Source organism: Populus alba, chromosome 7 (assembly GCF_005239225.2).
Source record: "Populus alba chromosome 7, ASM523922v2, whole genome shotgun sequence".
In the NCBI taxonomy this organism is placed as follows: domain Eukaryota; kingdom Viridiplantae; phylum Streptophyta; class Magnoliopsida; order Malpighiales; family Salicaceae; genus Populus; species Populus alba.
In genome coordinates this window covers 1,671,311-1,682,571 of record NC_133290.1, presented here as the reverse complement: position 1 = coordinate 1,682,571, position 11,261 = coordinate 1,671,311, and the positions used below count along the sequence as shown (strand labels likewise).

General features: G+C 39.3%; 1 protein-coding gene across 1 annotated transcript; it reads right to left on the bottom strand.

Annotated features, from left to right (window-relative positions):
* Positions 1–913: 913 nt before the first annotated feature.
* On the bottom strand, positions 914–10,768 carry LOC118059616 (TMV resistance protein N). The gene is made up of 9 exons (XM_073410515.1): positions 10,706–10,768; positions 10,084–10,234; positions 9,318–9,807; positions 8,074–9,163; positions 3,883–3,903; positions 3,497–3,772; positions 2,727–3,386; positions 1,854–2,441; positions 914–1,747 (listed from the first exon to the last, which is right to left on the bottom strand). Exons 1-9 carry the CDS (start codon positions 10,766–10,768, stop codon positions 1,118–1,120), a joined length of 3,969 nt encoding a protein of 1,322 aa, XP_073266616.1. The 3' UTR covers positions 914–1,117.
* Between the last annotated feature and the right edge of the window lie 493 nt (positions 10,769–11,261).

Genomic DNA, 11,261 nt, shown 5'->3' with positions numbered 1-11,261 from the left:
GTATCTCAATAAATAAAAGAATATCTTTCTCTAGAGAAATCCAAATTATTTTATCTTGGTGAAAGGAGAAATCTAAGAAGGAGTTTTATAACTTTGATGTTTATGACTTTTTCATAATTGACAACGTTGGGTGCAAAAGAGGGAAGAAGGAGATTGAATCAAACTTTTATCAACAATTGAGAAATTCAACCTAAACATAGTTTATTCCTTATTATTTTCTTCCTTGTATCTTTCACCATGAATGCGATAAAGACTTTGGTTTGTAATAATAATTTGATTGCAGATACTTTCCAGAGGGCATTGATCTGTACTTTGAAAATGTTGGAGGAAAGATATTGGATGTTGTTCTACTCATCAACATGAGGCTTTATGGACGTATTGCAGTGTGTGGGATGATTTCACAGTACACCAAATTTGATAATCCTGATGGCATACACAACCTGATCAACATCATTCTGAAACGTGTTCGCATAGACGGATTCCTAGTTTTGGATTACTATCATCTGTACCCCAAGTATCTGAAAATGATTTATATATCATGGGACAACATTTTGAACTCTTCCTAACAAATAAAAAAAAAAATAGTGCAGTGATGAAAAAAATATCAACTACTCTCTTAGATTCTTTCTTTAATCAATAGTGCAGTGATGAAAAAAATATAGTTTTGCTTGAACTCTTCCTAACAAATAAAAATTTATATATCATGGGACAACATTTTGAAAATTCTTATTCCATAAAGATATTTTTATGGACAAGAGTAACAAATAATATTCTAAAATGTAATCCACTATGTATTTATACCTAAATATCAGTTTTTTTAAATAAGTTTATAACATTATAATTTATCTATAAAAGTCTTATAACTTATCTAAGACATTATGTGAGAAGAAAAAAGACTTTAAATTTGTATATATAAAGCCTACAATATTTTATTAATTCACTTGTTAAGATTCATGTTGTGCAACAAATAATATCTAATACAACCACGCAGCCCATTAGTCCAATAATTTTGCTACCTAAAAAAATACTATATTTATTTAGTGATCATACACAACAAGATGATAATATCATAGCTAAGTGGGCATAAAGTAGGGAGTTTCTTAAACCAATCCTTCAACTAATTGAGATCATGAGGTGAGAACTTTTGCGTGTCCATGCTTTTCCATAGGCTGACCGCCCAAATCAAAAAAGCTTTCCACTGCTGCCTTGTAGAAAATCTCATTGAACCATGACGGGGATGACGAAGCAGATGATATGGTGGTGAAGGTATCGTTCTATCGCTTTCAACTTCGGACTCTTCAAATGAAGTCTCGTAGTTGTAAATGTCATGATCCAACACTGGATTTTGATCGAAGCTGTTCCATCCAAATGGAAATGTCTCTATCACATGGATCCCACATCGTACCACTTTAGTGTTTTCGGACCTCGATATCACATGTAGTTCCAATTCATCATCTCCACAATATTTTTCCATTGCCATCTCACGTGTACTTATGAGTCTTAGCCACCTACCACGGCAATAGGGTCGTGCATGTGTAGCTTCGAACAATGGAATACCGTTTCTTTTATTTTTTATAATAGCCTTGTATTCTTGATACCCAACACCTGAACATACAGCCCAAATGAGCAAGCCTTGGAAAACTGGAGGTATATGAAATGATAATGAACTCCCTTCTCCACGGTAGCTAAACCATTTTGGAATCATACAACAATCGAAGGGTCTGTCATAGTGAGAATTGAAGATTCTCTGCATAAATATTGAATTCAAGGAATGCTGAGATTTTAAACACTGATTAATGTTTGTGTGTGCTAATTAGATGTTTATTTGTGTGCAAGAGAGATAAAAATAGTACCTGAAGAAGCCAACCCGTAGTATATTTTGATAAATCACTCAGACCTTGCTTGCCGTCAATCTCAAAGAAATTGTACAGCGAATATTGAGACAGATATGGTGGTGTAGGTATTACTGTATCTCCTTCAACTTCAGACTCATGATCCCACTGTGACCCTTCAAATGAATCTGTCTTTTCAACGATCACATGGATCCCACATTCAAACACTTCAGCGTCTTCTCCCATATAAAGTTCCACGCATAGTTCCAATTCCTCATCTTCACAATATTCTTCCATTGCCATCTCACTTGTACGTATGTATGTCATCAAATTTCTAACGACCGGTTCACATACGTATGCTTCAAACAATTGAATACTGTTGCTTTTATTTTTTATACACAATTTGGCGGTACAAATAAGACCTATCAAGCGTTGACAGACAACCCCAACGACCAAGCCTTGGAAAACTGGAGGTATATGAAATGATAATGAACTTCCTTTTCCTCGGTAGCTGAACCAATTTGGAATCATAGTGAACTTGTCTCTGTGGCTGAACGTAGAACAACGATTGAAGAGAATTTGATACCCATAACCACCGTAGCACAATGCCTGTGTGTGTGTGTGTATATATTGATTTCAAGGAATGCTGAATATTAGACATTAATTAATGAATATATAGTATGTGCCAATTACGTGCTTATTTGTGTGCAAGAGAGACAGAAATAGTACCTCACCAAGACTTCTCTTATAATTATTTGTTGACTGGTAGTGGGGAACAGAGCGAATAATCCAGCCATGATTACTTATACCTTCCATGCCTTGAATCTCTATTAAATCCGGACAACAAAACAGATCCAGATTTAGATATTTTTTTGCTTGGATTGGTAGTCTTACCCATTGCATTGATTCGCAACCATATGCATCCAAATGTTCTAAATTTGAGGGAAGCTCTGAGATTGATACAAGATTGCTGCAAAGCGCAACCCTCAAAAGCCGCAGCTTAGAAAGGATGATGATGCCAGAAGGCAGACCGAAGAACTTGTTTCTTGATAGATCCAACTCTTCGAGAGATGACAAACCTCCAAAATCAACAGCATTAGTTGCACGTTCAGACAAACCATAATTAACAAGTTTTAGCTTTCCCAATACTCTCCAAATAGTGGAAGTTGGAGCTAGCAGAAAAGCTGAAATCCAAGAAGAATTTGGTGAAGGCCGATATGGTAAGTTCCAGTTGCAGTGTCCGCGCAATGACAACTTCCTCACATAGTTTAAATGTCCAACTGAAGAGAGAAATTGCTCGTTGTTAATTCCATCTGCTAGAAGCTCAGTGAAGGACTCAATATCACCCATACACTCTGGCAGCTCCTTAAGTTCTGAACACCCCGAAATATTCAAACACACAAGAGACTTTAAATGTCCAATAGATTGATGTACCTCAACTAAACTTGAGCAACCTTCAAGAAGTAGTTTCTTTAGACTTGAACTGTGCACGTTTGGTGTTTTAACAAGCCTCTTTGAATAACTGAGATCAAGAATCTTTAGATTGTTGAGAATCTGTCAGAGCAGTGAGGAAAATCATTAACAAGTAATCATCAAAAGTTGTAACTTGTAAAATATAAATTACATAATAAACAACTTTCTGGCCATTTTGGTATGTTTAGCACCATTTTTTCCTTCCATAGTTCTCTGATGTTACTGTACTTCATATCAATAACAACCACGTAGTCCGGTGTAAAATCAAATGGCAAAAATTCCAAAGGACATTCAAGCCAACAAATCCAAGTCAACACTTTAGAAAGCTGTTTGAAAGATCCGGTGAGATCTACTCCATCGATTTGCAGTAATTTTAAGTTTTTCATTTTTGCAAATGATCTTGTGCTTAGTGATTTGTCGTCTGATCTTCTCACATCCAGTGCAAGGCCCTGTACAACTTCTGTTCCCTAAGAAAGCAAAAAGAAAAAATCAATAGAACTTTCAAATGATTGTTTGTAATAAGTTTGACAAGAAAGATGCAAATGAATGTGCTTTTCTGTATGCATTGAGTTCTTACCATCTGCATCTTGAGTACTTTCTGTTGAATTAAACTCAACCTCTAGATGGTCAAGGAAGGCAACCACCAGCTGCCACCGACCAGCCACCAACCGACCAGCCGCCAGCCACCAGCCGCAGCCGCAGCCGCCAGCCACCAGCTGCCACAGCCGCCAGCCGCCTTCACACTTGAAGAAAGTTTGAATTTTCGTATTCTGTTTTCGTGTATAAATAGAGTGCCCAGCTTATGTTATATGTGTGGAGAGAATTGAGAGAAACACTAGAAAGAGAAAGAGAGAGAGAGGGCGTGTAATTGTTAAGCTTTTGTGTTGTATTTGTAAGCTTCGGATTTTGTAATAAAACAGTGTGTTTTATCCCCTCTGAGTGTTTCAAAGCCACCACCAGTGGCTCCTCCCACCAACAATTGGTATCAGAGCCCCGTTCATCGGAAAACAGAAGAGTTTTGGGGTATATCCGAATTTTCAAAATTGTCAAAAACAAGTTTTGATCCTTCCACAGTGTAGAGCTCATCAATACGAACTCACTGCCGCAAAAATCAGCCAAATCGGAGTTCAGGGTAGCCCACACGCGCCTCCTGAATATTCAGCCAGATCGCCCACGCGCATCCCACGCGCCCCGAGGTTGAAGACGACTGAGCCACACGCGCGCCATATTTGAGTCGCGCCGAGCCGTATACGCCGAGTCCTAGCCGAGCCGTATACGCCGAGTCCAGCCGAGCCACAAGCCGAGCCGTACCTCGAGCCGAGCCGAGCCGCTTCAAGCCTCAGCCGAGCCGAAGGAATATTCCCCAGAATATTCCCAGAATATTCCACAGAATATTCCCAGAATATTCCGCAGAATATTGCCGGTTCAACCCAGCGAACCGCCCGCCGTACAGAAGTGATGTTTTGACCGGTTCACCCATTTTCTGACCCGATTTCAACAAAGTCAGACCGGTTCCCTACTATTTGGACCATTCCGGATCGATCTACAGTGTCCGTTTGGCCAAATTCGGCTTCCAGAAGGCGATATAGTCATTAAAAGAGCAAAATGACTACAGAAGGTACACATACACTCATCCCGAAGCTGACCAAAGACAACTATGATAGTTGGTGCATCAGATTGAAGGCATTTCTTGGGTCACAAGAGTGTTTGGATATTGTACAAACTGGTTATGATGAACCAGAGTCCAAAGAAAGAGAAGATGCTTTACAAGAGGCACAGAAGCAAGCCTTGAAAGTCAACAGAAAGAAGGACAACAAAGCCAAGACCATCATCTACCAAGGTCTTGATGAAGATACATTCGAGATCATAGCTTCCGCTGAAACATCACATGATATATGGGAGGCTCTCCAACAGAAATACAAAGGTGCTGACAGAATCAAGAAGATTCGTCTTCAATCTTTGCGAGGTGAATTTGAGTTATTGCAAATGAAGTCCTCGGAGTCTATTTCTGATTATCACACAAGGATTATGGTGATAGTCAACCAGATGAGGAGAAATGGAGAAGCCATCATCGATGCTCGAATTACTGAAAAAATTTTGAGATCCCTAGATCCAAAATTCGATTTTGTTGTTGTCGCAATTGAAGAGTCCAAAGATGTGGACAAGTTGACGGTTGATGAGCTTATGAGTTCTTTGCAAGCTCATGAGCAGAAGATCGTAAAGCGAAATGGAGATAAGGCAATTGAGCATGCCTTACAAGCAAAGTTGTCCCTCAAGGACAAATATGAGCAAGGGGAGACTTCATCAAGTGGCTACACCACTCAAGCAGGAAGTCAACAATCCAGAGGAGGATTTCAGAGATTCCAAGGAAGAGGTTCTTGGAATACAAGCTTCAGAGGAAGAGGTGGCAGAAACACCACCAGAGGAGGTCGAGGACAACAAGCATTCACTCCCAGAGGAAAAGGAGGCGGTTACAATAACCGTGACAAGAGAAATATCAAATGTTATAGCTGCAATCAATTTGGGCACTATAGCACTGAATGCAGAAGGAAAGCTCCGTTGGAGATACGTGAGCAAGCCAACTATGTAGAGAAGGATGACAGAGAAGAAACTGCATTTCTTGTCCAACAAGGACTTGATAAGAAAAAGGAGGACATATGGTATCTAGATACTGGAGCCAGCAATCACATGTGCGGCTATCGAGAGTTATTTAGTAATCTAGATGAGACCAAGCAAGGTCTAGTTACTTTTGGAGATACCACGAAGGTTCCATTCAAAGGTAAAGGCAGCATCCCAATTAAGTTGAAGAACGGCGATTCCAGCTACATCGCCAATGTCTATTATGTCCCAGCCATAAAGCAGAACCTACTCAGTTTAGGTCAACTTTTGGAGAGAGGCTATACTTTTTACTCGGAGAATTGTCATCTGGCAATTAGAGACAACAATTGGAGATTAATGGCCTACGTGAAAATGTCCAAGAACAGGATGTTTCCTTTGAACATCCAGTATGACGCAGCAAGGTGTTTGAGTGCCATCACCAACAGTGAAGAATGGCTTTGGCACCTGAGGCTTGGACATCTGAATTTCACGAGTCTGAAGATGCTAGCAAGCAAGAAGATGGTCAAAGGTTTGCCTCACATTGATCATCCAGAAGAAGTCTGTGAGAGTTGTGTCCTCAGCAAACATCACAGATCCAGTTTTGCCAAAGAAGTCAACTGGAGAGCAAAGAGGCCACTGGAGTTAGTACACACAGATGTGTGTGGCCCAATCACGCCTATGTCGACTGGACAAAATAGGTACTTCCTCACTTTTACTGATGATTTTAGTAGAAAAACGTGGATATACTTTCTGAAGAGGAAGTCAGAAGTATTCAATTGTTTTAAAGATTTTAAAGCAATTGTGGAGAAGCAAACTGGTTATACGATCAGAACAGTGAGATCTGATCAAGGTGGAGAATATACAGCAAATGACTTTGAAGCCTATTGTACACAACAAGGCATCAGACATCAGACAACGCCAGCTTATACACCACAGCTGAACGGTGTAGCAGAAAGGAAGAATCGCACGATTCTTGACATGGCTAGAAGTTTGCTCAAAGCAAAGAAGCTGCCCAAGCAATACTGGGCTGAAGCTGTATCATGTGCAGTGTATCTGTTGAATCGCTGCCCAACCAGAAGTTTGCAAGGAGTCATTCCAGAAGAAGCATGGAGTGGTCACAAACCAAGTGTTACTCATCTACGAGTCTTTGGTTGTGTGGCATATGCAAAGATCCCAGATGCAAGAAGGAAAAAGCTCGATGATAAGAGCGAGAAATGCATCTTTGTCGGATATGGTGAAAGAAGGATGGGATACAGGCTGTATAATCCTATCACGAAGAAGGTGATTACAAGTAGAGATGTTATCTTTGAAGAAGATAAATCTTGGGAATGGAATGGTGATCAAGAAGCAGTCAAATGGATCAATCTTGATTTGATCCTTGAAGGTGAAGAGGTACCAACAGTACTTGTCGAAGAACCGATTGTACCTGCAGAAGAACCGATTGTGCCAGCAGCTGAACCACAAAGTCCAGTGTTTATACCAGCAGCTGAACCACAAAGTCCGGTGCACAGATTCCCTGTATTCAACAGGAGGAACACACCAGGAGCATCATCATCAACACCACCATCAGCATCCTCGTCAGAAGGACCAAGAAGGATGCGGAATCTTGAAGAGTTGTATGATACCACTCAGGTCATGGAAGATACAACTCTGTTTTGTTTCCATGCAGATAAGGACCCACCAGAAAAGAAGAAAGCAATAGGTGTCAAAAGGGTCTACAAGCAGAGAGAAGGCATTGAAGAGAGAAGTGTTCATGCTTGGCATGATATCTCTCGATTGAGTTTAAAGGGGAGATTTGTTGAATTAAACTCAACCTCTAGATGGTCAAGGAAGGCAACCACCAGCTGCCACCGACCAGCCACCAACCGACCAGCCGCCAGCCACCAGCCGCAGCCGCCAGCCACCAGCTGCCACAGCCGCCAGCCGCCTTCACACTTGAAGAAAGTTTGAATTTTCGTATTCTGTTTTCGTGTATAAATAGAGTGCCCAGCTTATGTTATATGTGTGGAGAGAATTGAGAGAAACACTAGAAAGAGAAAGAGAGAGAGAGGGCGTGTAATTGTTAAGCTTTTGTGTTGTATTTGTAAGCTTCGGATTTTGTAATAAAACAGTGTGTTTTATCCCCTCTGAGTGTTTCAAAGCCACCACCAGTGGCTCCTCCCACCAACACTTTCCACGCCTCCTCTTGACACCAAATTCTGCTCCTTTGTGCAGGATATTCAGGTGACTCATCCTTAACGATCCCCCTTCCCATCTCTCGTAATAGATCATGCATACTAATCGTTCCAGAATCATCAACTTTAATCAGAGATCTTTCAATGAGAGTTCCGAAATCATCTTCTGGATTGCAACCATAACGTCCTTCTAGCACTTCTGCTACGTATTCTTTCTGTCCACCAATAAAGAAGCATGCAATATCAAGAAATGTATTCTTTAGATTTGGGGCTTTCAGTGAGTCAAAACTTATTCTAAGCCTTTCTTGAATAGCATGCTCTGGAATTCTTCTCAATCTGTCAATTACAGATTCCCATCTAGCTTTCTTTTTCCCAATCAAACAAGAACCTAAAACCTCAAGAGCCATAGGAAGTCCTCCACAGTATTCAACTACATCATTAGAAAGCTCAACATAATCTTTTGCTGGCTTGGCGTCCCTAAACGCATGCTGACAGAAAAGCTGAAGGGACTCATCTGGGTTCAGTTCTTGAACCTGGTATCTTTGATCAGCTTCAAGAAGTAAGCGTTCATCTCTAGTTGTAATTATCACCCTGCTTCCGGGACCAAACCAGCTTCGCTCTCCCATCAAAGCATTTAATTGGTCCAGATGATCCACATCATCAACAACAATAAGAACTCTTTTGCGGCAGACTCGTTCTTTAATCAGAACCTTTCCTCTATCAACATTATTGATCTTCTCAGTATTTTGTCTTAAAATATCATGAAGTAGTTGTTGTTGTAGAAGAACCAAATCATTAGGTTCTGATTTTTCTTTGACATTCAAAAGAAAAGAGATTCCCTCGAATCCATATCCACAGTCATAGCAGAGATGATTAAATACAACTTTTGCTATAGTCGTCTTTCCTATTCCTGGCATCCCATGTAAGCCCACAATGCGTACATCATCTGTTGCAGTACTTAGGAAGTGAAAAATATTGTGAGCAAGCGGATCAATACCTACTAGGTGCTTAGGAACATGTAAGTACTTGGGGTCCAATTTAGTCAGCACATCCTTGATAATCTCTTGGATAAATTTTGCTTCACGCCTGTTCATAGACAAGAGCAAGTCATTAGTCATTAATAGCGAGACAATTAAGTATGTTCAAAAAGTATTTTATTGTTTCACATTGTAAAATAAGTAATCTATAATGACTCCATATATAAATGTGTGGAAGTGAATCTTATAGATAAAAGGCATACCCATTTGCCATATCTTTGAGATTCCAACCAGATAGATTTCCTGCCTCTTCAAGAGCTTCTCTCCACTCCTTCACCTTCTCTTTGTAACGTTCTTCATGCTTAACAAATGCTTCTGCAAAACTGCCGGTCTGTTTTCTGACATTTGAAGGATCGATGTCATAGAATATAGGAAGAGCAATTTGACCAGTTTTCCTATATTTACACTTTAGAATCTCCACAAGTTCATCAAGACACCATCTAGAAGCATATCCTTTTGAGAAGACCACTATAGATATCTTTGATTCTTGAATTGCCTCGAGGAGATGTTGGGAGATTTCTTTTCCTCTAGGAAGTTCATCATCATCTCGAAAAGTGTGGATTCCCGCTTGGACTAAGGCAGTATATAGATGATCTGTAAATGTCTTGCGAGTATCTTCTCCTCTAAAACTCAAAAAGACATCATAGGCCCCTTGTGGTCTAGATGGAGAAGAATCTGGCTCTGTCATGGCAGCTACAGAAATAAAGGCACGATTAATTAATTAGCAATGAAGCGATTGCAGGAGGTATCTGCTATCTTGCAATTAGAACTAGTAAGGGATACATGTGAAGTGATCATCAAAGAGAACAAACAGAGAGCATAAAACAATAGCATAAAATGCTGAGTAGGAATTTCAACGCAATTACTATTAGAGAGTAAGGTAAGAAAATCATTCATTCATTGAGTTTCACCTAATACTTCAAGTTTAACAAACAGAGAGCATAAAACAATAGCATTTAAAAAGCTTACTGAGGTCCGCTTTTCTTCTCTTTCGCGAGGATGAATCATTTTCTTCATCTTTGGATTGCTTGCGTTTTTCTTTCGGCATTCTAAAATGGAATGATCTTGTTCTAGAAGACATGCAAGGAATTAACTCAATAAACTCATCAATGATGTCTATCTGAACATAAAGCTTTCAAATTATTGTTATGAGTAAAGACATGAAATTAAAACAAGAAAGAAGCAAAGAAGAGGCTGATCTATATGTTGGGCGGAATCCGGGACCGGTGATATACTGATCTTTGCTCATAGGAAGAGTAAGCATATTGAGACAATATTTAACGTGATTCGGCAAATTACCTACATCCACGGGAGATATCAATATTATTAGAGATAGAAAAAGAATACAACACATGGAGGAGGATGACATCCACTCAACTCCCATCTCTCATTGCTATATAGGGCAGCAGTTGCATAAGGCAGCAGGGCTGCTGGTGGCAACCCTTCTCTTTCTTTCTCTCTTTTTCTCTTTTTTGTAGCTCTCCTACAAGACTGTCTCTCTCATTTTGTGCTGCACTCTTGGTGTCTATTTATAGGCTTCAATGACAGCTCCTCTTACTTCTTTGTCAACAATGGTGGCTGCCAAACTCACCTCTTCTTCAACAATGGTGGCTGTCAAAGTCAATGTTGGTGGCTGCCACCAACAAGCCACCATTGTAGCCTCTTTCTTTGACTCTCACATGGCAGCCATCTTCTTTGACAAGGCAGCCACATAATTGGTAATATTCCAACACTATAATCTATAGCTTTGGGATAGCTTTGGGATCAACTCCCTGCTGATTTAAAAAACTATGGTTAAAAGCAAGTGCATGAAGTTTTGTTAATAAATACATTGTCAACCAAGGAACACTTTCTAGTCACTTTAAAAATTAAAAATTAAATCAAATAAAAATCTTTTGCAAACCTCAATTTATTTTGTCAAGTATCATTGAATGAGGAAAAAAAAACCTCCATTAAACACTTTTTCAAGAAGAAGTTTTTTTAAAAATTACATTATTTATTTATTTTTTTATTAACTTCAAATTAATATATTTTTAGTTTTTTTTAATCATTTTGATGTGCTAATATCAAAAATAATTATAAAAAATAAAAAAATATTATTAATATATATTTTAATACAAAAAATTATTTAAAAATCAACCACAACC